At 48.4% G+C, this 24463-nt stretch overlaps 9 protein-coding genes across 9 annotated transcripts; 6 read left to right on the top strand and 3 right to left on the bottom strand.

Moving 5' to 3' along the window:
* Positions 1 to 178: 178 nt before the first annotated feature.
* Positions 179 to 1869, top strand: N7519_001765 (Major facilitator superfamily domain general substrate transporter; the record flags this gene model as incomplete). The annotated part of the gene is made up of 5 exons (XM_057288543.1): positions 179 to 389; positions 441 to 623; positions 693 to 1160; positions 1210 to 1502; positions 1534 to 1869. The coding sequence occupies 5 exons, from the start codon at positions 179 to 181 to the stop codon at positions 1867 to 1869; spliced, it is 1491 nt and encodes a 496-aa protein (XP_057149745.1).
* A 2226-nt stretch (positions 1870 to 4095) lies between these two features.
* N7519_001764 (RTA1 domain-containing protein) lies at positions 4096 to 5005 on the top strand (the record flags this gene model as incomplete). Its single annotated transcript, XM_057288542.1, has 2 exons — positions 4096 to 4255; positions 4308 to 5005. 2 exons carry the CDS (start codon positions 4096 to 4098, stop codon positions 5003 to 5005), a joined length of 858 nt encoding a protein of 285 aa, XP_057149744.1.
* Positions 5006 to 6686: 1681 nt separating this feature from the next.
* Positions 6687 to 7764, bottom strand: N7519_001763 (uncharacterized protein; the record flags this gene model as incomplete). The annotated part of the gene is made up of 2 exons (XM_057288541.1): positions 6687 to 7471; positions 7527 to 7764. 2 exons carry the CDS (start codon positions 7762 to 7764, stop codon positions 6687 to 6689), a joined length of 1023 nt encoding a protein of 340 aa, XP_057149743.1.
* Positions 7765 to 8211: 447 nt separating this feature from the next.
* Positions 8212 to 9450, bottom strand: N7519_001762 (uncharacterized protein; the record flags this gene model as incomplete). The annotated part of the gene is made up of 1 exon (XM_057288540.1): positions 8212 to 9450. One exon carries the CDS (start codon positions 9448 to 9450, stop codon positions 8212 to 8214), a length of 1239 nt encoding a protein of 412 aa, XP_057149742.1.
* A 1052-nt stretch (positions 9451 to 10502) lies between these two features.
* N7519_001761 (uncharacterized protein) lies at positions 10503 to 11788 on the top strand (the record flags this gene model as incomplete). Its single annotated transcript, XM_057288539.1, has 2 exons — positions 10503 to 10843; positions 10897 to 11788. 2 exons carry the CDS (start codon positions 10503 to 10505, stop codon positions 11786 to 11788), a joined length of 1233 nt encoding a protein of 410 aa, XP_057149741.1.
* A 1302-nt stretch (positions 11789 to 13090) lies between these two features.
* N7519_001760 (dienelactone hydrolase) lies at positions 13091 to 14740 on the bottom strand (the record flags this gene model as incomplete). The annotated part of the gene is made up of 3 exons (XM_057288538.1): positions 13091 to 13932; positions 13985 to 14422; positions 14491 to 14740. 3 exons carry the CDS (start codon positions 14738 to 14740, stop codon positions 13091 to 13093), a joined length of 1530 nt encoding a protein of 509 aa, XP_057149740.1.
* Positions 14741 to 16471: 1731 nt separating this feature from the next.
* N7519_001759 (MDR family MFS transporter) lies at positions 16472 to 18145 on the top strand (the record flags this gene model as incomplete). The annotated part of the gene is made up of 2 exons (XM_057288537.1): positions 16472 to 16636; positions 16700 to 18145. 2 exons carry the CDS (start codon positions 16472 to 16474, stop codon positions 18143 to 18145), a joined length of 1611 nt encoding a protein of 536 aa, XP_057149739.1.
* Positions 18146 to 18773: 628 nt separating this feature from the next.
* Positions 18774 to 20675, top strand: N7519_001758 (putative MFS transporter; the record flags this gene model as incomplete). The annotated part of the gene is made up of 4 exons (XM_057288536.1): positions 18774 to 18969; positions 19019 to 19181; positions 19234 to 20295; positions 20354 to 20675. The coding sequence occupies 4 exons, from the start codon at positions 18774 to 18776 to the stop codon at positions 20673 to 20675; spliced, it is 1743 nt and encodes a 580-aa protein (XP_057149738.1).
* Positions 20676 to 21976: 1301 nt separating this feature from the next.
* Positions 21977 to 23813, top strand: N7519_001757 (putative phthalate transporter; the record flags this gene model as incomplete). The annotated part of the gene is made up of 8 exons (XM_057288535.1): positions 21977 to 22200; positions 22257 to 22296; positions 22351 to 22479; positions 22547 to 22646; positions 22707 to 22852; positions 22904 to 23121; positions 23170 to 23631; positions 23690 to 23813. The coding sequence occupies 8 exons, from the start codon at positions 21977 to 21979 to the stop codon at positions 23811 to 23813; spliced, it is 1443 nt and encodes a 480-aa protein (XP_057149737.1).
* Positions 23814 to 24463: the final 650 nt, after the last annotated feature.

Raw genomic sequence — 24463 nt, 5'->3', positions numbered from 1 at the left:
TGATGCGGGTTAACTCTTATGACAGAAGGTGCCAGGCCCTGTACGTAGCGGGGCCTGTTCTGCAGACTATAAACATGCCGGAAAACCCCCGGCTAAGTGGTTGATTTTTTTTCTGTAGCCCCTTGCACTGCATCCTTTATACCCCACCCCGAATTGTGATCTTGACTTCTACGCCATCATGCGCACTTGGTATGGAAGGGGTCGATCCCTTCAGGTCGCTGTCACGTCTTGCTGCCTTGTGGCTTTCGTTTTGTTTGGTTATGACCAAGGTGTGTTTAGTGGCATTATCGGCAATGAAGACTGGAGGAAACAGTTCGGCTACCCCAATGACTCGGAAGAGGGTATCATTGTCAGTTGCTACAATTTGGGGTGTCTTCTTGGTTGTTTGAGTGAGTTGTATGGAGTACCTGATTGGGATGGACATTGACTGACACGGCTAGTTAACTTCTGCATCGGCGAAACACTCGGCCGCCGAAGAGCTATTTGGCTTGCAATGGGTGTGGTAATTGTCGGTGCTATCTTGCAGACCACAGCCTTCAATGTGCCACATTTGATCATTGGAAGAATTGTGACTGGTGCGGGCACCGGCTTGAAGACCAGCACTGTTCCCATGTACCAGGCCGGTAAGCCAGATATAATTCCGTGAAGTCGTCTTAACCCAAGCAAGTGCTCATCACTCTTTCTTCTGGCAGAGATGTGCGAGGGTAAAACCAGAGGTCGTCTCATTTCCTCAGAAGTTCTCTTCACCGCCGTCGGAATCGTTTTGGCATATTGGTTCGACTTTGGTATGTCCTTTGTTAGCGGACCTATCGCCTGGCGGCTGCCTGTTGCCATGCAGATGGTTTTCGCCATTTTCGTCATCGTGTTGGTCTTCGGCCTACCGGAGTCTCCTCGATGGCTCATGAACCACGGACAGGAACAAGAAGCCATGGACGTCCTCTGTGCTGTGTACGATCGTGCGCCAGAAGACGAGTTCATCGTCAATGAGCATAAAGGAATCGTGTCCGCCATTGAACTGGAAGACTCTGTGAGCAAGCAGTCTTTCTGGAAGATCTTCCGGAACGATGAAGTGAAGACTGGCCAGCGAGTACTTCTCGCTTGGGGCATTCAGCTCATGAACCAGGTTGGGGGAATCAACTTGGTTGTATACTTCGTGCCTAGTATGTATCGATATTTTGCTGAATCAATACCTATGCTAACCGGTATTAGCTGTGCTGAGAACAAATGTTGGGCTAACTAGCCAACTCTCCCTGATCTTGGGTGGCTGCATCCAAATCATGTTCATGCTCGGTTCTCTCCTACCAGCATTCAAACTGGACAGCATGGGTCGCCGGAAGACAATGATGATCGGCTCTTTGGGTTTAGGAATATGCATGATGATGGTAGCGGCATTGCTGTCCCAAGTCAACGAACCAAACGGAAAGACATACGCCGAAGCATCTGTCGCGTTCTTTTTCCTGTATATGCTCATCCATGGCATGTCCATCAACTCGGTACCGTGGGTATACGTACCTGAGATCCTGCCTCTGGAAGCCCGAACTAAGGGAAACAGCGATCGGTGTCAGCTCCAACTGGCTTTGGAACTTCACCGTTGTCATGATCACGCCTGTGATTATCAATCGCATCCAATGGAAAGCGTACTTGATCTTCATGATCACCAACTTTCTTTTCGTTCCTGTGATCTACTTCTATTACCCCGAGACTAGCAACCTGCGTCTTGAGGATATCGATTTGATCTTCGCTCGGGGCGGGGACCCAGTTGATCAGGCGAGGAAGATGGCGGCAGAAATCAAGGCTTATGGAAATATTCAGACTGAGCAACAGGAAGACGACAAAGTTGCTAGCAGTGTAGGGGTGGAGCGCGTTTAAATGTTCTTCCAAAATTGTATACACATGATTCCAAGGTTTTTATGGACTACAATTTTTTCGTTTTCAGCTTCTTTTTCAACCGTTTCATTATAGGGCCCATTTGCAAAGGATCAGACTAATCTCCCTATCTGATCTGGTGTCCAAGTAACCCTATCAGGGCTTCACGCGTATGCATGAAAAATACGATGTGGAGGTATAATCCCACAAAACTTTCAAAGTTCGTCTTCAAAATATCTACAACCTTGGAGCCAATCGCATTACTGACATATTTAGATATTAATACCTGAAAGATTATGTAGAGAGATCAACTGCCGGCGAACATGATTTTTGTATGGAGTGGGCGAAAATGGATGGCTGTATGAAAACACAACCATGCATATTAATCACACACTAGTGTAAGAAAAATAAAAATAAAAAAATAAAAAAGTTGAAGAGACGAGACGAAACGGAAAAGGGAAGAGCATGGCATCTCCTTCGGACATACCTAGGTAACAATCAACTCCACCTAAGCCACTCTTCCCAGCCAGAAATCTAGTTTTAGATATGAGCTACTACGATGATGAAGGGAATTATCATTTTTTCCGGAGGGTAAGAGCTGGATACTCACCTAACACTGTTTAAAAGCCCTACTGACCAAATAACCTGAAAATCAATCAGATGAGCCACAGCTGGTTCGTCGCACCACCTTTGAGCCAGTAAGCCACGATAATGAAGGGACTAATCAGCCTTCAGATTCTGGCCGTCACGATGAGGGAAATCATCACTACCTCCTCAAAGAGGACGGAAATCCACTACTGCCCAGTTGGGATAAGGACGATGGGTCACAGTGTGGATCTGAGGTCGTGCCGATTCCTTGCCACTTCATCAGAATTAGCGACATATTGATCCTCAATGGACGGCCGTGCCAAGTGAGTCGAAACACGGTCAATTCACAGACAGGTCAGTAGTACATTAGTGTTGATTTATTCACCAGGCAACTTCAGGAAGACCATGTGGTAGTTCAGACCATGCTGGGCCCAGTCTATCATACATATCGCGTGCTCGACGTAGACTTGTCATTGGTGTGGCCCAGTTGATCCCAGATTATCACTGGATTACAAAATTAGGTGTCTGGTGTATAGAGTTGAGTTAAACATAACGTAAGTTGAACATCAATTTCCTCGACCGTTGAAAAGGTTTAGTGATATGAAAAGATATGTATATGTCGTAAATGGTGTCCTAATTATATACTAGTAACTATAGCAAGAAATTCCAAGTGTGTAATGTAAGGGTACATACTGTATCTTTATGCAATATTTATACGTGGTTTTTTTAAAGTGCCTTTCCACTTCTATATAATACATATGTATTTTTAGAATTAGTTTTAGTAGGTTGATTTAAGTAAGCTCATATTAGGCTTAGCCATTTTATTTTTCTTTAGCTAGTCTAAGACTTAGAAGTTATGTTCATATTATGGTTAAGTACCCTTTGTATAGAGTTGTCATACAAAAGATACCTACAATATAATTTGCAAATATGGGATCCAGGGGCCTGCTGGGGCACACGGGTAGATGTTGGTGAGCTTGGCACGATTATATCCTATTATATCCTCGATAAGTTGAACAGGTTTGAGTCTTATTCAGGCAGAACAATTGACCAATTGACATATTAAACCGTGGATCTAGGCACCTGCATAATTGTAAGCTTATCATCCTCACCGAACAACATCTGTATGTGCATCGATGAAGGACTGGATAATCCGAACCCGAATACGAAGAATAAAGTTACGAATCCGAGGTTTATTGACCAATCAGAGACCGACGTTGTACTCTTCCTCGGACTTCGGGTTCGGATCCTTGATCTCCAAACATCCATGGCTTTATTGTCCAAAACGGTTTCAAAATTGATCTGCACACGAAAATACAGAAGCAGGAAGTAGGATTTAATCGGTAGCCTAGAGACCCTAGATTCACGCCAAGCCACAATCCGGATCCACACCCAAAATAAGCTTCTAGAAACAGGGCTATCTACTTCTTCTCGGATTCCAACCCGAGTACGTGAACTACCAAAATAGATTTCAAGGGCTCAGCACTAGATCTTGCAGACATTTTGACATTGATACATAGCTATAAAAGCGTCTGACAATCTCTACATGGACTCTATTACCCATAGTCAACATAGCTTTCAGTTACTATTCTTACGATCCAACTACGTCTTCTCCTTTACTCAATTCAGACTACCAAAGCCATGGCCAATGACTCTATACACACTTTCTACCACTATGACCCGTCGGCAGTTGCGGCGATTATCTTCGTTGTTCTCTTCATATTAACCACCTTGGTGCACATTTTCCAAACGGTCCGGAGTCGAGCATGGTTCTTCATTCATTTCATTATCGGAGGGATCTGTAAGTATATACCCCATTTATGAACAAAGCCATAAGGCTAACTTGCTTATAGTTGAAGCTGTCGGCTATGTTGGTCGCTATCTTAGCTCACAAGAGACCCCTAATTGGACAACAATCCCATATGTCATGCAATCACTCTTGCTCCTACTCGCACCAGCATTCTTCGCCGCATCCATCTACATGACCCTGGGCCGCTCAATCATCTCCACCGGCCATGATTCGCTCTCTGTCATCCGAGTCAAATGGCTGACCAAAATCTTTGTTTGCGGAGACGTCATTTCGTTCCTCGCCCAGGGCGCTGGCGGTGGTTTCCTCTCATCCGCAAAGACCCAGTCCAAGATTGCCCTCGGACAAAATATCATCATTGTCGGTCTTTTCATCCAAATTGCCTTCTTTGGATTCTTCGTCGTGACTGCTGGCGTGTTCCATTACCGGCTCAGGAAGTGCCGGGATTGCGTTTCCATGTCTGCTATCACGGTGCCATGGGTAAAGTGTTTGATTATCCTCTACACGGCTAGTCTGTTCATCATGATTCGGTCTATCTTCCGTGCCGTTGAGTATATTACCGGTACAGATGGACCGCTTATGTCGACGGAAGTGTACCTTTATGTGTTTGATGCTGCTCTGATGTTCTTGACTATGATCACTTTCAACATCTTCCCTCCGAAGACATTGTTGACTCCCCGGTCGACCACGGGTGACACTGAGTCTCAGAGTGGTAAGGAACTGATTGATATCAGTAATAATTAAAAAGATGCATACCAGAAAGGCAACAACTTGGAAGTATGAAGAGAGTATGGGATATTTTTAGGTGAACATCTTTTTGTGGGGCTGGCGCTAGCACTAGCGGGAGCGTTTTGGCATTCGACATGGATTTCGGTTTTGGCCAAAAAGAAAGACTCTTTTCTCAAGACATTTACATATATATTGAGATCTAAACACTACAACCTTTCTCTTTATCCATATATCTACATCGACCTATCTTTCCGTCCCGTCAACGCGGGTGTAAGATGGGGCCTCGCCGGTCGCACACAAAGTCTAGAAACGGCTGCCAACCGTGCAAAACCCGCAAGGTAAAGGTGAGTGGTTCAAAGAAGATAATCTATCTTAATTGTTTTGACACGTTCAAAAGTGCGATGAAACTAGGCCGCACTGTAACAACTGCCTCAAACACGGAGTACAATGTCTCTTCGGCGAGGGCGTCAGAGCGCCCAGGCCATCGGTGTGTCTCGGCACTTCCAGCGCCCCAAGTCCCGCCCCCTCAGGGGAGAACACCCCAATGGGCATGGCCGAGATGGCTTTACTCCACCACTTCTCTACATCAACCTGTTTTACAGTTTCACGCAATCCGGTTCTGCAAACTGTATGGCAGATTCGAATTCCGCAAGTCAGCTTCTCATCGCCATTCGTATTCCGCGCCATTATCGCACTTTCCGCCCTGCATCTGGCTCATATAAAGCCCGAATTCCACGACTATTATGTCTCCCAGGCAGAGCTCCACCATAACACCGCCTTACAGATGGTGTCCGCTATCCTCCCAGACATCAATAAAGAAAACTGCCAAAGCATATATGTCTTTTCCGTCCTGACCTGCTTTATCTCCTGTGCCAAGCCGCGGATCAGACGCGGTTTCTGGGCAAATAGTGATCGAGATATCGAGTGGTTGACCCTGTTTCGTGGCACAGTACATATCTTGGCGTCGGCAGATGACTCCCTCAGAACGGGACCGCTGGCGCCAATGTTTGAGATGGGCCGTCGAAGGAAGCTGGCTCGGGACGCGCGGTCTACCATTGCCACGCCGCCCTTTCTTCTCGTCTTGAAAAAGCTCTTGCAGGATACAGTTCAGGATCCCAGTGAACTGCAGTGCTATCACGACTCAACCGATGATTTGGCAATGTCGTTCGCCACAGTCGATGAACTTGGATCGCATAACTGCGAGACTGCTGATATATTTATTTGGCTGTTGACAGTTTCGGATCAGTACTTTGGATACTTCCAGCAGCGCAAGCCTGAGGCGATGGTTATTTTTGCCTATTTCTGCGTTGTTATGAAAGAAATGGAATGGGCTTGGTGGATGCAGGGGCTCAGTGCTCATACTATCAGTGGTATATATTATCTTTTGGATGAGGAGCATCGTTGCTGGTTGCAGTGGCCTATGCAACAGCCTTTTTTATACACGTCACCAAGCTTTCTTTGTTACGGGTGGGAAAATGGACCCTTATCCATGTTGGGCCAAGCCTGCCATAAAATCTTGCGTCCGGCTTTTAATGAGAAGAAATTTGCTTTCTTATGCCTCCGGATAGACACAGTGCAAGTCAGTTCATCTATAAGTCTTCGGACTATTGCTACTCCGAGAATCACCAGAAGATTAACCCGCTTGAGAAATTAGAAATTTGTCCTATTTGAGAAGTTTCAACCACTGGCTCCACTATCACTTCGAGCGAAGGAAGTCAAAGAGTCCATGTTTCTCCAAGTCTTGACAAAATTCCTTTTCTGAAGCGCCGCATCCGGTTAGGTTGCCGGCAGTCTTGCCGATGGGGCTATTGCCATCTGACTCGCCTCCGTCTATCGCTTGCTTGATGTTGGTTCCCTCTTTGACGGCGTTGCTTTCTTCCCCGCTACATCTCTGGGTGAACAATGCCTTCGTAGCCACGGCTAAGCTTGCAATGGTGGGAAACTGGTTATGCCAGCACTTATGAATCAGTTCGTCGATCATTAGATCAGAGTCCAAGTCTGGTAACTGCATGGCCTGCAGTAAATCCCTGAGCGCCAGATAACGGTCACGCGAATTGTCCGTGAGACTCTTAAATCCATACACTTCCATGCCGTAGTTGATGAAATAGTATATGGAGCCAAGGGCAAATTGCTCGGTCCGAGGTCCCAGTAGCCCGCCTATACAACCAGGCACGTTATAATCACCTTCGTCCGCCCTCAGCTCCCTTCTCCACGGCTCGTGGCAGATCATGACCGGTGTCCCAAACGCTGCTGAATTGTCAAAATCCGTCACCTTGATTCTGTCGCCGTCGAGGACAATATTCCCTGGTCGGAGATCACCGTGGGCGAGATTAAGCGATTCCAGGAAAGCGATGGCTTGGGTAACATCATTCATCCATGCGAGTCGTAGATACAGCGGTTCCAATCTATCCACATGGGTAACCAGCCAGGTTGTGCGGTCGAACGTGTGATTCTGTTGGATACGCGCGGAAAGACATCCATCTATTCACCTGATCAATAGAGATACTTATGTAACCATAGGTCTCGGGAGAATCACTTCTCATATGCTCAAGGAAGATCCCGCCGTCCGTAGAGTAGAAACACTGCACAATAAATTCGCAGGCTGCATGTTGGGAGAAAGCTTTATAGATCTGAATTTCGTTAAGAAATTGTTCTCTCGCAAAATCATCGTTGCGTGGGACTTTGACCACAATACCAGGGCCGACCTGGTAGATGAAGGACATGCCTCCAAATGCAAGGAGATGCACCTTCTGAAATTGGCTTCCTATCTCCATGCCTTTGCAGAATGTAATGATATCAGGAGTATGGAAGATTGAGCACTTGGTGAGGAAAGGATCAGAATCAGCGAGGGGTTGGATGCTTCCATGCAGGCGCTTTTGTCGCCAAGGGCGCTTAATTTGGATTATGTACTCTACCTATATATGTACCTAGGTACATATCATGGATAACTTCCTATAGGGAGTTACCTTTCACTCAGCTTCCACTATGAACTCTCCAGTCCTTAGCGGTATAATGCCACCTCTACACAGTTACTGCAGTGAAAGTCGAAAGCACACATGGTTTCAACGTCCAACATTCAATGTTGTTTCTTGGACTGTACCCCAAAACAACGCTAAGCCCTATTCAGCTTTACTCTATAATACATATGGAACCCTTCCCAGGATATTACGAGCATAAATCTACTTATAATTCTCATGCAATGCCTTGATTGAAGCTCATCATCACTTTTTCTCAACAGGATGCTTCTGCAAACTCTCATACCACTGGATCATGGATCCTATCATGAAAGCTAGTGAGCCCCAAAATGTAGCGAGAGACGACTGATAATCCGCGCCAGAGTTGCTACTCGCCGGGCCCAGCGCAGCACAAAGAGTAAACCCAACACTGCCAATTAGATTCCAGAGTCCAATATGCCAGCCCAGAACATGCCAAGCAGGAACATACCACTTTGACTGCGTCTCAAGCATGTACAGTAATGAACTCACAGTGAATCCTGTCCCACCAAGTGTAGTAGTACCCCAGTAGAGGCCATCAATGAGTCCCTGACCTATGTGCGTGAAGATGACAGGGATGCCAACTATTGCACCAATCCAGAAGACCGTTGCGCTAACAAATAAGATAAAAGAAGCTATAAAGCCAATTTCATGAAAATAATGCGTTCGCAATTCTGACATCGATGGAATCCATCGGAAGGACCTGCCATCTGTCGATGAAGTAACGTAACCAGTGTCATCTAGGTGAGAGTGGACATTGTTACTGGCATGATGGTGCTTTTCCCGGAGAAACGATTTCCGATTCGCATGGTGATGCTCACACTCTGACATCTTCGGCTTGATCTCTTTCATCGCATGTTGAGGAATCCCATCCTCGATAGTCTTCTCGAGGACACTCTCAAGCGCCCAGCCAAAACATCCAGTATGATTGGTATTAAAAGCTTCAAGAAGCAGCAATACACCACCGAGTTCAAAAATAGTCGCACCGACGAAACCCGTCCAGCCACCGGCAATCGTTATTTCACCATGAAATTCGGTCTTTCGGTCCACCAACGGTAGCCAGACGAAGAACCCATTGACGATGAATACTGCAGACCCAATAGTGAAGCTCATGGCGACCAGATATGATATGTCCCAGTAAGGGACGTAAGTCACCATCCGGAGAATGATCTTGGCTACCGCTGAGACTGACTGCGTCAGTGGTGGTGTTGTGAGTCCCGGTACATGGGGCAAGGCTTCTGTGTCGATGCGAATAGCATGCCGGCCTTTTCTGTTGTCGCGGGATCGCCAGAGACGCTCGATTTGTGGGGGAGCATGAGTGTCTTCTGCTTGCTGGCTCAGTTCGTAGTGTGCGGAGGTTGGATTCAGGAAGGACACTGGGCCCGTGACATGCGTTTCGTCCAGTTTAAACCCAGGATAACCTCGAGGTTTGTGACCAGTCTGGAATCGTGAATGCCGCCGCACCATATTGGCCAGGGCCAGGGTGAGATTGCGTTGAACTCCGTCTTTGACCCACTAGGAACACATTTCGGGGGCTAAATCGATGCACATGAGTTCGAATGTGAGTTTAGCTCTTAGATGATCTCCTTGGGGTAACTGGCGTGCGATGTTCAATCCATGTATGTTCCATACAGGGAGACATCGACGTCAGCGCTATGTAAATAGTAACTGCAAAGCGGTGTACCTTGACCCCAATGTGACCAGGTTTCTGCTAAGATTTCTTGGACAATAAGGTCGTAATTGACTGACTACTGTGTTCGTGTGTATAACAGGATGTAAGTGTCATTGAGGGTGACATCCCACGCTACGCGTGATTGGTTAAGTCCGAAGACTCCGCATGTCTATCTTATCAACTACAGACCCACCGTAGGCTCCACCGCCTATGTTGTATATACCGAACTGCTCATCAAGTCTCCATTTTAAGGCGCCCAGAATATGTTGATTATAGATTAGAGATCTATACCGCATGTCTTTTGAGACAAAGATAATACTATGGAATGGAAATCAAATCGGAATTGTCCAATCTCTTCATACATGGAAAGAAGCCCATATTTTGTGTGCTTCTTCTTATTCCTCCAATATGACATATCAGAGAAACAGCGAGCAACAACAAGAAGCAAAAATGACTGAAAGCGGTTGTAATGTCAAAGCGCCGACGCAGTGTGATACCCTGATGCAGGTTTCTCTGCTTCCATTCAAGTACCAAGATGAACACCTGGGCATACAGAACATTATGTAAAGTTTGCCACCTATGCTGGATGGATACAAGCCCCGATTGTTGAGATATAGCATTGTAATTTATCGCATCCCACAGTTTATCCTACAAAATCTGGAACGAACCAGATTTGTTTGCGGATGCGGACGAACCAAATACATTTCGTCATGATGACATCCTGGTGGTCCACATGCTGACGGATCTCGTGACTCAGTTTCATCGTATAAAGTATGGTTACCTTCATGCAGGCGTCTATACTTTCACAAGCAAATGGATATCAAAAGATTCCCCTTCAGTTCATACCATGGCAGCAACAACATCCACTAGCGTGCGGAGGCTATCATCCGCCGACGCTAAGCCATGTGATCTGTACAGCGGTCCAACGGTTATCGCTCCTCCCGAAGATATGAAGGCACCGTGCGATGCAAACGGAACCGCCACGCGGCTGGAAAGAGCCAGGAAAAGCATCGATGAAACGGCCTCTGACAGGGCCACCCCCGAGGTTGAACCAGACCCAAGCAGTACAGACAAATTCGCTATCGCCTTCGATATCGATGGTGTTCTCCTGAAAGGAGGGAAGGCACTTCCAGAATCGATCGGTGCGATGAAATACATCAATGGAGACAATCCGTATGGAGTAAAGATGTAAACACTTCGCCTCTCTCTCCCCGACATGCACATATTAACTTCATCCCAAGCCCGTATATCTTCGTCACCAATGGCGGCGGGAAGACGGAGGAAGAACGCTGCATTGACCTCAGTCGCCAGTTACAGATGGAGGTCTCACCTGGACAATTCATCTGTGGACACACACCGATGCGCGAAATGGCCGAGGCGTATCAAACCGTCCTCGTGGTAGGTGGCGAGGGGGAAAAATGCCGCCTTGTCGCAGAGGACTATGGTTTCAAAGACGTGGTTACCCCCGGTGATATCATTAAGTCCAAGCATGACACAACGCCGTTCCGGAAATTGACGGAGGAAGAGTATCGCAATTCCCGCGATAGAAATTTCGACGAGACCACCATCGATGCTATATTCGTATTCGCTGACAGCAGAGACTGGGCTGGTGACCAGCAGATCATCCTCGATCTTCTGATGTCGAAGAATGGACGCCTAGGGACTCGCTCTGAGACCTTTGACGAGGGTCCTCCTATTTACTTTTCCCACAACGACATCGTGTGGTCCACCTCTCATGAGCACTCGCGCCTGGGAATGGGCGCACTGCGGACGTCTATAGAGGCTCTTTACAAGGAACTCACTGGTAAGGAGCTGACTACCGTCGCATTTGGCAAACCGCACCTCGGAACATTCGGTTTCGCGACAAGACTGCTTCGCGAATGGCGCAAGGAGACGTACGGTATTGATCAACCGCCAGCCACCGTTTATTTCGTGGGCGACACGCCCGAGTCCGATATCCGAGGTACCAATGAGTACAACCAGATCAGTGATACTGACTGGTTCTCCATCTTGGTCAAGACGGGTGTCTACCAAGATAACAAGACGCCGCAATATCCTCCTAGGAAAGTTTGTGAGGATGTCCTGGAGGCTGTCAAGTTTGCAGTTCAGCGTGAGTTAGGCGAGGACCCATGAGTGAGTAATTTGAAGTAAAGTGAGCTACGAAGAACGAGCCATTTAGCCTGATTGAATCCAAGCAGCTTGGTGGTGATGGTGGTGGTGTCAGCTTATGGGCTGAAAATACTGTTCCTTTTCAGGGTTACACATGGTCAGGAAATATTGTTACGACTATATGGCAAGAAAGCTTTCGGATATTTTGTTTACTGTCTTGAATACTCAAAATGAGCAAAGAGAATTGACAGGATCGTCAGTGGCAATTCGATCTGTGATTCGAATAGGAGTTTGAGGTGCAATTAAGACTATTTGGTGAAGTCTTTGAGAGAGTCCACAATCACGATGCTTGGAGAACCAACTCGGGAAGCATTCCAAGGTTGTCCACGGGTCAGTTGACCGATCAGTCAGGACGTCACAAGGGCCTTCCCGCCATGATCAACAACTTCCCAACAGTTCAGGAGCGCCACTGTCACCGTAAGAGCTCGTTGGGATTCCCTTCTGGTCTCTGCAACGAAATGAGTGGACGCAGTCGGACCCTCTCCTAATGAACCAGTCCGATCTATCTATCGCCGGTGGAACGCCTTAGGAAATAAGGCGCAAACGTCTTTACCGCAACCACTGATGCCTTAATGCCTGGTTTTGGCCGAGAGGCCTGCATTAAAAGCGGTAGAAGAATTAAAATCCTTCCAAGGTTGAATTATCGGGATTATAGTCGCCTTAATAAGGTACAGTTCTATCAGCTATCCCTCGATTCTATGAAAATGAGGCTTTTTCTCGCATACAAATCTCTGCATCTCCAATTTCGGAGGTGATTTTGTAAGCTCTGTCTATTTATGTCTGAAAATAAAGCCTTTTTCTCATTTTGGACGGCTTTGTGATGCACCGTCAGTGGCGGTTGCAACTGCCTGTTCGGGATTTGCGGACTATTGCTACTCTTATCATCCGGGTTATTAACCTCTAATTTGGGAAGTTGCCATCATCGGTACTCTCTTTGGATGTTTACATATTCTGGTCTTGTAGTACCTACCTAGGTAGGTATCCATGGCTGATACCTATAGTGGCTTACATTGTAAGCTTCAACTCGGTTGTCGCTATGGATGCCTGAAATATCATCGTATCCAAAATAGTGACAACTATTAACGCTAAACAGAAGAGATTGACATGCACAACATCACTCATAATCAAGAAACAGTCACCTAAAAAATCGAAAGAACATTCCCAACTGAGCTTATGAATCGTCGACTTGGTCTCCTTTAGAGGAAGAGCAAGGGACATGGGTATGTCCTCGTGGTCGTCCCGACAAAGGGAGATAGGAGTGGGAAGTCATGTCTGCTTAGACCCGTTCTCGGCACTGTCGTCTCCCCCATCCTCAACATAGGCAGCTTGATTGCCAGTCTCCGGCCTAGCCTTTGCACTAAACTCTGTCTCTGTATCAGCGCCATCATCATCCTCGTGCTCAGCCTTTTCTGTGGCTGTCCGCTGCAGACTAGCAGGGTTGGTTTTTTGAACAGCCTTGCCCTTATTTCGACTCCTGTCAGGCAACGACTGCTCCACGTCACTTTTCAGGTCAGCACCAGGGTCATCGCCAGCCTGCGACGCGCGGGAACTCTGATTCATGCTTCTTCTTGCGCGGGCACGCGCTCGACGGATCATCTTGTTATGGTAGTCTTCCTGTTCAAGCTCCGTGTCCTCATGGAGGATGCGACGAGCAGCTTCGCGCCCAACAACAGGCAGTCGATCGACACCCTGCACTCCATCTGGCAGCAGCTTGGGGTCCAGAAGACCGACTTGAACGAGGACGCTGGCTTGGTCCCAGTATACGTGCTCGGAGTAAAGACGGCCGGCGCGCATACTGACAATACTCACGAGGATGATCTCGACTCGCTTGTTTGTCGGCGGGACACCAGGTAGCATCCATGGTACCTCCTGTGTGTGCTCGTAGCTGACGTACAGCTCATCCACGATGCGGTCGGGTCCTGTGGTACGAGATAGCAGTCGGAGGCGCATGGATGGGGGCAGTTTGCCGATGAAGTATTGTTCATAGAAATGGCGCAACGCCTTTTTCCCGATCCCTCCGCTGATTGTCGGCGTATAGGTCACACCCGGGGTTTTGTGCTGAACATAACCATCCATCGTTTTCCCGACGTTCGACGAGAAAAACTTGCCTAACAGAGAATCAGCCCGCCATCCCTCGATCCCTCTGCGCTTGCAACTTACCCTCCACATGCTGTTCATACCGCTGCTCGTAATCCGGATCTCTGGAATATCCCTTTCGTAAGACCTTCAAAGTCCGCGTCCAGGCTAGATCCGCCGCCCGATGGTCATATTCCTCCAGGTCCGTCTCCGCAAACCCGGGCACGGCATTGTCATACGTAAACGCCGGGTACGCCAGGTCCAAACGCTCTCCGGTCCCAATACCGGCATTGATCGGCCGCGTCTGTCGGCGTTTCTTTCCTTGCAAACCAAGCGCGGCGGGCTGAACAAGTACGTCCACAGTCTCGCCTGCCAAGTGTACGAGGACTTGGAGTGAGAGTGGGAATCGTGATCGCGTGTCGGGGATTAAGCTAGGGTAGTAGGCGACCAGGGCACAGAGTCGACTGGCGTTGACGGAATTAATGTAGTAGTCGAGGCAGTAGTCCGCGGCGTCGCCGTAGGCTAAGAATTTGGTCAGTCTGTTCATCATACTCAGAGTTTATAATGTTCAGAGGGAGTCCTGTGCGTACCGACCACGGCGTAGTTTTCGCCTACACCGAGACCGTCCTTTACAGACTGCAGCCGGCGAGCATAGTCTTTCCCCCCGCCGTTATAAGGGAGGTATACGACATCGAATCCTTCCTCTTGCCAGTTCTTGATGATTTCCATGTCAAAATCTTCGGTCTCGGCTGTGACGCATAGTCGAGCATTATTGTTGCCATTATTGTAAAGAAATCCGCCGCTGCTCAAACCGGGGGCACTAATTGATATGTTGGCCATTGTGTTGTTTGTGCTGCTTTCCTTTTACGGTTTTTGAACCGGTGTACTGCGTTTGTTGTTGGTGCAACTCGGCTTCTTGCAGATTATTCTCGTTTCAAATGTCAACCCAAGAAGATGCTAAGTAAAAGAATACCAATCGACAATATAGAACAGGTAAAAATGAAAAGTGATCAGCCATGTTGACATATAACGGGTGCCCCAGGCCTACGTCATTGGCGTCGGGCCAACATACGTCATACCCATCATCCAGTGGGAACGGGCATTTTTATATTAACTCTTGGCTTCTATAAAATGGAAGAATTTGATTTGTTATATTTCTCCGTTCTCTTTCTGCTATCTGACCTTTTGAATTTTAAATTCTTTCTGCGTGCCTAAAAGCTGTGCCTAAAAGCTGCATATGTAAACAAGGCCGGTGTGCGTTCACATAAGCACCTATGTACTTACCTAGGTAGATATGCCCTGTTCCTGTCTATGACCCACGGAACCTGGACAAGTGGTAATCCACCCGCGGACGGCTTGACAGATGACAAAGATGCGACTCGAGGTCCATGTGGACCGGCTCTCGACAAGCCAGAAGCGACTATAGTTCCTATTTCTATCTACTGCTTCCCACCGAGTTAATGAACATGACCTACGATCCATAGTTGTACAACCTACACTATCGGCAGCAGTATGAATTGATCATGGATTATACTCCAAGAATTGAAACGATCCAAAACAATGTGCGAAGAAGATAGGAATAATCCATAATAATATCGCCATTGACAGGTAAGCTGGTTTGTATCGAGCACGGGGCCGAGAGCGTTTCTCAGCGGTTTCCAAGAAGCCAGCACGATTCTATCAGGAATTGCATCCCCTCTGTGTTCTTAGGACAAGATATCTGGCGCGGAATATCTGCACTGTTCCTGGCACGAATTGTTGCAAGTCGGGGTCATTGAGACACTGGGCCAGAGGGAACACGGGAACTTAGTACAAGGTGGAAGTGGTACTCGTGCATAGTGTCTATGCATCGAAGGGTGAACCAATCACGACGGTACTGCATCGTGGCTACCCTTGAAAGAAAACATGCCTGTTGATTCAGTGTCGTCAAAATGCTACAGGAAGCTATCAGTCCTTTGTGGCCCCTGGCTATCAATGGGACCTAGGTTGGTGACAGATTCGTGGAGCTCCTTCAGTATCACCTGTGTGATACGGTAGGGCTATGATCCCACCGCCGTAGGAGTCCCTGGGGTTACGGCGACAGAACTCAACTATGCGACTCATTGTCAGGTTATCGACAGCGCAAGCGAAGACATGAGGCTGTCGATGGTAGTTGAGCCTCATCAAGGAAATGCTGGAGTCAACCCCAAATTTCATAATTTGAGCTCTTTCGGCTTCCGACGCATTGAATTCCTGTCCGTTTCGGAGGCATGAGCCCGGTAACCAGCACGCTGCATTTTCCACTCTTAAAAAAAATAAAAACAAGGATGACAACAGAGTGTGGAGATAACACCAAGCATTATTGGCAAAATAATAAGCTACGATCGAGAAGGAGCGAAGGGCGTTACTACGTTCTCTAACTCGGCGCCGAACTGAAATTTGCTCTATGTTGTTCGGCGCCGAACGCACCTTCACCCCCCGAGACCCCAAACTACCTATTATTATATAACTCTGCCTTTCCCCCCTGGGTGTCTATCAGTTTATATCAGTCGAAGATATATGTTTGCCATTTAACAATTCTCGTGTTATACAATGACTCGATCGATCGAAGAGCAGCCCGACCAGCAGTCAGACCAGGTCTCGACTACCACCGAGAAGCCCTCCGAGATCAAGGAAGATGAGACTCATTTACCAACGGGGGCCCGGCTAATAGCTATTATTGTTTCTATTCTGTTCGCTATGTTTTTGGTTGCCCTGGTATGAATGTCGTATTCTCTATTGCCCACTGGATCTATACTAACATAACTTGGGACACTACAGGATCGCACTATCATTGCCACGGCAGTCCCCCGAATCGCAAACCAGTTCAATGCTCTGGACGATCTCAGTTGGTATGCAAGTGCATATTTGCTGACAAGTTGTGCCACCCAGCTATCCTGGGGCAAGGTGTACACCTTCTACTCGACCAAGACTGTCTTCCTGATCGCCATCCTTATTTTTGAAGTCGGATCGGCCATCTGCGGCGGTGCGCCGAACTCTAAGGCCTTCATTGTGGGACGGGCGATAGCGGGTATTGGATCGGCAGGCATATTTTCCGGCGCAACGGTGATAATCGCACAGATCGTGCCGCTGGCCAAACGGCCTATCTTCGTCGGGCTGATGGGGTCGGTCTTTGGGATTTCGTCAATCATCGGACCTTTGATGGGTGGTGCGTTTACGGACAACGTCACATGGCGCTGGTGCTTCTACATCAACCTGCCCATCGGCGGTTTTACCATGGTTGTCTTGTTCCTTTTCCTGGCTGTCCCCCACAAGCCCCAGCCGTGCACCTGGAAGCGAAAAGTCCTCCGCCTCGACCCTCTGGGCAGTGTGTTCTTCCTGCCCTCTGTCATCTGCTTCTTGCTCGCCCTGCAATGGGGCGGCACGGCCTACCCCTGGGGCAACGGGCGAATCATCGCTCTGTTTGTCATTGCAGGAATCCTGATGATTGCCTTTATCGGCGTGCAGATCCGCCTTAAGAAGGATGCAACGGTGCCGCCTCATATCTTCAACCAGCGCAGCATCATCAGCGGAGTCGTCTATGCCCTGTGTGTGGGTGGAGGGCTCATATCTATGCTGTACACACTCCCACTCTGGTTCCAGGGCGTGCGCGGCACATCAGCTGTGAAGTCCGGCATCGATACGATCCCCATGGTGCTGGCGCTTGTTGTGGGATCCATCCTCTCCGGTTCAATCATCACTGCAACGGGATATTATGTTCCGTGGATGTTCGTTGCAGCGATTCTCATGTCAACGGGCGCAGGGTTGATGACGACCTTCAAGGTGGACACCAACCACGCTGCCTGGATCGGGTACCAGGTGTTGTTTGGTATCGGTATCGGCACAGGAATGCAGCAGCCCTCCATGGCCGCGCAGACTATTCTTCCTATGGATGAGGTCTCCATTGGTATCTCCCTCATGTTCTTTGCGCAGTCCCTCGGTGGTGCTGTCTTTATTGCTGTCGCCCAGTCGCTCTTCCAGAATTACCTCGGAACAAACCTACCCCACATCCAGGGAATTGATGTTACCAAGATCCTGGCGGCTGGGGCAACGGGTCTCTCTGATGCTGTCCCGGCTGAGAAGTTGACCCAGGTTCTGGCTTTATACAATGATGGCCTTCGGCAGTCATTCATTGTTGCCGTGGCTGTGTCTTGTCTGATGATTGTCCCTGCATTGACGATGGAATGGAGGTCAATCAAGAAGGAGAAATCGTCTGCCACGGCCTGAGAAGGGGTATCGATTTTAATAACTATAGTATATGGCCAAGGGCGTTTCGATGTATATTATGTGCTAGAGATTTTCTGTCATATATTAGAATGTGATTGGTCAGGCGTAGAAATACAATAATTTATGGAGTATACCCAGGTAAAGTCCATATGTAGCCAAATCGAGGATGATCCATGGATGCGTTCACCTTAATTCAGGAACTCCACAAAATGAGAGGTCTTCTAGGTTATATTAATTGTGATTGGACCAAAGCGAGGGAAAAAAGCTTCCAAGGTCCTGACCTCAGCGGCAATCTGGGCGAATCCCCAGCGAATCGGAACTGGGAACTAGCTTGTCTTATCCGTAAACTATTATCTAAATGAACCTTGGAAGGTACCCAGGTAGTTCTAGTAACTTCGAAATTGGAGGTGCCATGGCTTATATTAAGCATGACAATAACACAAGTAGCTATCTACATGTAAATAAAAAATAAACTGTCAAAAGACATTACATATGCTAGATATATACTATATGGGTAGAAGCTGCCCTGCATAAATAAGGAGTCAAGCGCGAGGGGGAAAGAATCAAGTTTTTGCCACGATAAGGCCAACTTCCCCTCCACAACACCTCATCTGTTCAACACAGAGCAATGTCCCTGGTGCAGCATGTTTCTGCCATCGACGGCATTGATCGCGAACTCGAACCAGACCTAGTTGAGGACTATGACTTCGCTCCCATTCGCCGAAAAATCAGCTACGATGTCATCCAACCTAGCGACGCCATCCCGGTCGCAGAAACGCGGCCTGGAACACCAGCGTACAAACATTCCTCCGCAAAGAGAATAGGTCTGTGCTCTTCCGCCCAGTGTGAGACAAACTGCTGACCCCCATCAAGCCCAGGTCGTCGTCACCGTGCTCGCGTGCTGGAGCGCGTCGGGGATCGTGTTTGGCTTCGCAGCGCTCAAGCCTGTCCTCGTGGAGGAAGGCGTTTACCATGGGCATTGCACTCCTGCCGAAATAGATGAAGGGCTTGAGCTATGCTCACAGCAGGACCTTAGGTGTGTTTGTCGCACAGACCATCTCGAGCTATGCTTGCTAATCAACTGCCAGGCTCAACCTGTTCTTCACCATTGCTTCGATAACAGCTAATGTATCGGCTCTTCCAGTTGGGACGATTTTGGATCGATATGGATCACGCGTCTGCTGGTTCATTTCTTGCCTGTTGCTGGCTGTCGGCGGTGTCATCATGGCCTTTGCATTCCGTAAGCCTGGCTTCGATGGCTATATCGCGGGGAATTTCTTTCTCGCTCTGGCTGGTACCTTTTTATTTGTCCCCTCGTTCCAGATCGCAAACGCGTTCCCCAGATATGCGGGGACGATCGTCGCGCTGGTGACTGGTGCCTTCGATGCCTCTGCCGCTGTGTTCCTCTTCTACCGGCTCATATATGAGGCTTCCGGCAAATCTTTCACCCCAGATAAGTTCTTTCTGGGATATCTGATAGTCCCCGCATGTGTGTTCATCGCATTGGTGACCATCATGCCAGCGCGCGACTATGTCTCGACCCTGCAATTGGAAAACAAAATGGAAAGGGCCGAAGATGCTACCCGCGATGTCCACGACTCTGATGATGAGATCCAGAGCACGGCGGAGCTAAACCAGGTGCGGAAAAAGCGAGCGGAGCGGCGACAGAAAAAGATCCGCCAGATCGACGAGGTTCTCGGCGATAGAGATGAACGGCAGATGCGTGCGGATCGAGAAGAGGATCGCCAACAGACAAGTTGGGTCTGGGGTGTATTGCACGGCCTGCCGGCGCACAGGCAGATGGCTACGCCCTGGTTCATCCTGATCACGCTGATGACTGTTTTGCAGATGATTCGCATGAACTACTTTATCGCGACGATTCGCTCGCAGTATGAGTACATGCTCGGATCGGCCCAAAAGGCAGACAAGATAGGTGCCCTTTTCGACGTCGCACTGCCAGTTGGGGGTGTTCTCTTCACGCCCGTGATCGGGTTCCTGCTTGATCGCCTTAGTGTGCCAACGATGCTTGGCATAATTGTGCTTTTCACCACGGTCATTGGTGTGCTAAACTCCATTCCGGCAGTTTGGGCTGGTTATGTGACCGTTTTGCTCTTCGTCCTACTCCGACCTCTCTATTACTCGGCCATGTCGTATGTTGCTTCCCTCCCCCTCTCACTGCTATACTCCACCTGCTAATCTTGGCTCTAGTGATTATGCTACTAAAGTCTTCGGCTTTGCCACGTTTGGGCGTGTGTACGGCGCCATCATTTGCCTCTCGGGAATCGCAAACTTCTCTCAGTACGGACTCGACGCATTGACACATCATAAGTTTGATGGAAACCCAATTCCAATCAATATTATCTTGGCAGTTGCCGGATTTGTCGTTGGAACAGCACTCGTGATTTTTGTTTTCGTGTCTGTGAGACAGATGGGAGGGCAGAACCGGGTGGATGAGGAAGAACGCGAGAGTCTGCTTTTGGAAGAGGACGAAGAAGAGGAGGAATACGAGGATAATGGAAGTTACCGTTGACGAGATTAGCTTAGGAGGTTGAACCGAGGTATGAAAAACAAAAGAATTGAGATTTAATTCCCAATAGTATGGTCAAGGCTTTCTATATTCTGGCTCCGGATCCTTATAACGACTCTTTTAAGGTGGATACTTGAAAGCACCACATGGCGTCAAATGACAGACACGGCTATAGTGGGGCTGTACTAAGGGCTAACCTTTGCAATAGAAGCCCTAGACTGGTTGAATAGCTAGGTATAGGCTGTGTTACCGCATTCTGCATGATGATATCACCATATACGGCAACGCTATCTAGTCATACCACGATTATACCGGGGATCACCCCAGGATCATTAGAGGCTTTTTCCACATGGGAAATTTACACTTTCGGAGTGACCGGTCAGGGTTTGAGCTTCGACATGTCAAAAGCCATCTAGGGATGGAATGTTAAAGTTCCCTAAACTCATAGCTAACCCTTGGCCAGAACTCTGCCCAAATGGTACTTTTTGACCCGACAAGTACGAGATCAATCAATAGATGCCTCCTTACTTGGCTTGGTATTTAAGAGGCAAACAAGGTGTTTTGGGGAATTTTTTGCCTGCTAAGAACAATTGCAAAGTGCGTGAATCAAAGACAGAACCCTAACCAAGCAACATTGGCAAGGAATAGGACAGATCATCTCCAGTCCCCACAACAGTGACATCTCTATCAAATTAAAAGTCTTCCAAACAAGATTCGAAGCCAAATAGGGGAGACCAAAGTGTATCACGTAGTCAACGCGCCTGCCAAGTTGCCAAGTACCTTCCCCCGCATTTCCTTCCCCCATTGCTCCCCGGATTGTCCCCCCAAAGCAGCCGCCACCGACTCTAACCAGTTCAATGCGCAACAGATGACTCGTACAGGCTCTCACTAAGTGGGGTGACTTCCCCCTCCTTTGTTTCGGTCAATATCTCTGAGAATGCCGTTCTCCTACGGTAGTTGTACTTGTCCCGAGGCACTTGGCCACTTTCTCTCGGCTATTGCGTTCTCGATGGGTCTTGTTCCTTGGGGATTTTCCTGGGCAGCTTGAAGCGGGCTGTAATAGGCGACCGTCGATCTTGAATGGCTGGTTTAAGAACGGATGCCATTATGTCGGGGGTATATCCCTACTTGGATATACTTATCCTTGCTGGTCTTGTCGTTTTCTAGATAAGGCTGCAGCTTCGTCTTCTATTTCTAACCAAAGTCGATTAAATTTATTTTTTTCCTTCTCAACCTCTTTTATTGCTTTCTTCTACATCTTACCTGTCTATTGTATACTCCAATTCAGTCTTGGACATATCACCATGGCGTCCATGACTCCCATCGATGAGAAACCGCCTGCTGAGGACCGCATCGAGGATATCGCGGGGAAGAGTCCTCCTAGCTACGACGAAGATGATGAGTTCACTCCTCAGGAACAGAAAAAGATCATTCGACGAATTGATCTTCGTCTGGTGACCATGACTGGATTGGCTTATTGCATTTCGCTCATGGACCGCACGAATCTGAGCATGGCTGCTGTTGCAGGGTAAAAACATTGCCGTGAAGGAGAATTGTGTGCGATGATGGCTGACCTCTGAATAGGCTGAAAGAAGAATTGCATCTCCATGTCGGCGAGCGCTATGTATGGTTATACACATCGGTCACATTTTACTGGCGATAGCTAACTTTTGAATAGTCCATTATCGTCTTGATGTTCTTCGTGCCCTATATTATCTTCCAGCCCCCGATGACGGTCATTATTCGAAAAATTGGCCCAACTTATTTCCTGTCCTCGATTATTGTATGCTGGGCGGGGATCATGATTGTAAGGACTTTCTTCTTTCTCAACATTACTTGGTTTATTGACCGTCGCAGGAATGGGTTTCGTCCAGGACTGGGGCTCGTTGATGGGAACCCGTGTGCTTTTGGGTGTGCTGGAAGCTGGTTACTTCCCTGGCTGTGTCTACTTACTATCTTGCTGGTATACCCAATGTAAGAGAGATCGCTAGAAGACATCCTTCCAAGTGACTGCAAAGTGCTAACTCTTCAAAGATGATGTCCAAAAGCGATTCTCCGTTTTCTATCTCATTGGATGTGTCGCTTCTGCGTTGGCGGGTATCCTTGCCTTCGGTCTGATGCAATTGCACGGAAGGGAAGGGTTGACCGGCTGGAGATGGATTTTCATCCTCGAGGGAGTGGTACGCAGAGTTAGTTCAACCGAAAGGAAATCAGCGAGCTAACAAGCCTAGATCACCGGCGTAATTGGCATCATGTGCTATTTCTTCCTCGTCGACTTCCCTGACCGCGCTCACAAGTCCTGGCGCTTCCTAAACCAGAGAGAATGCGCATGGGTCGTTCGCCGCATTAACAAGGACCGAAATGATGGAGACATGGAAGCCTTCTCTCTCAAGAAGTTCCTAAAACCCGGAATGGATGCTAAGATCTGGGGCTTTGCCATGATTTTCTTGTGCGTTTTCTTTCCAGCGGACCTGGATTTCTGCTAACCGTATCCCAGCTGTCTGACTACCGTCACTTACGCCATTGCCTATTTCCTCCCCATCATCCTCATGAACGGCATGGGCTTCGGCGTCGGCGAAGCCCAATGCCTTGTCGCTCCACCCTATGGGTTCGCAGGAATCGTGATGTACGGCACGGCCTGGGTTGGCGATAAGTACCGCATGCGCGCACCGATTCTGATCTTCAACGCCCTGCTCGCCATCATTGGCCTGCCTATGATGGGATTCGCCAAGAGCGATGCTGTCCGCTACGTGGGCGTGTTCTTCACTGTGGCCGGTGCAAATGCTAATATCCCGTCATGCATGGCATACCAGGCGAACAATGTGCGCGGCCAGTGGACGCGGGCTTTCTCCAGTGCTACACTTGTAGGCTTTGGAGGTCTCGGTGGTATCGTGAGTAGCTTGGTGTTTCGGGAAAAGGACGCACCCGAGTACCGACCGGGAATATATGCTGCTCTCGCGTATGTGGTCTCCTATTCTGTCTCATATTGGCTTCGTGTACTGACTGTGTTTTACCAGGTGTAACATTCTCATCGTCCTGCTGGTTCTGGTTTTGAGTGCGTGGTTCCGGTTCTGTAATAAGCAGGCGGACCGGGGAAAGCGGGTCATTGAGGGCGATGCGGCTTTCCGGTATACGATTTGAGGTCGGGGAAATATGTACCTATTCAAGATTGGATCACGATAGTAATGCGAAGGCCATTTCCATTTTCAATATTGTTTCCAAAGGACCCGCATGAAAGCTCAGAGGTATGATACCATCGAAGCTTCCCCCAGGGGGGAATTCGTGGAGTAGATATGCCTAGGCACAACTTTTCCGACGGGAAACCGGCCATTTGCTCCGACTGGAAGGCGGTGAGTGGTTGAACTGGGGCCCGTGGCAAACAATGGCAACTGTGATTGGTCGGATAAGAAGAGGTTCTTATAATTTCTTATCGGTCTAAGTTTCCCGACATGTTCTCCGTCATCGGACGATCGGACAGGGAAAAGGCAAGAGGTGTGGGCAATAAATATTAATTTCTATAGGTCTGGCACTTTTGTTCTTCTTCTTCATCCTCACTTTGATTTACTGATTTACTTGTGGATGTGGTGAGTGCTTTCCTCTAAAGCCGTCATTATCCTCCGGTCTCAGTATGGCGGCATCATTGTTCGCCCTTCGCGGCGCCCGCCAACTTGCTCTGCGGTCGCGTGTTCGCGTGCCCTCAATTACCCGAGCTCCATTGTCACCATTGAACACTCGGAGAGCAGTGCATACCTCTCAGCCCGCGACCCGTCGTGGTGTCTATACTAGCTCCA

Source organism: Penicillium mononematosum, assembly GCF_028829835.1.
Source record: "Penicillium mononematosum strain IBT 11891 chromosome Unknown utg000002l:1.0-8112719.0:1.0-8118358.0, whole genome shotgun sequence".
Lineage (NCBI taxonomy): Eukaryota > Fungi > Ascomycota > Eurotiomycetes > Eurotiales > Aspergillaceae > Penicillium > Penicillium mononematosum.
Note: the sequence above shows the minus strand (reverse complement) of the source record. Positions and strands in the feature narration are given on the sequence as shown.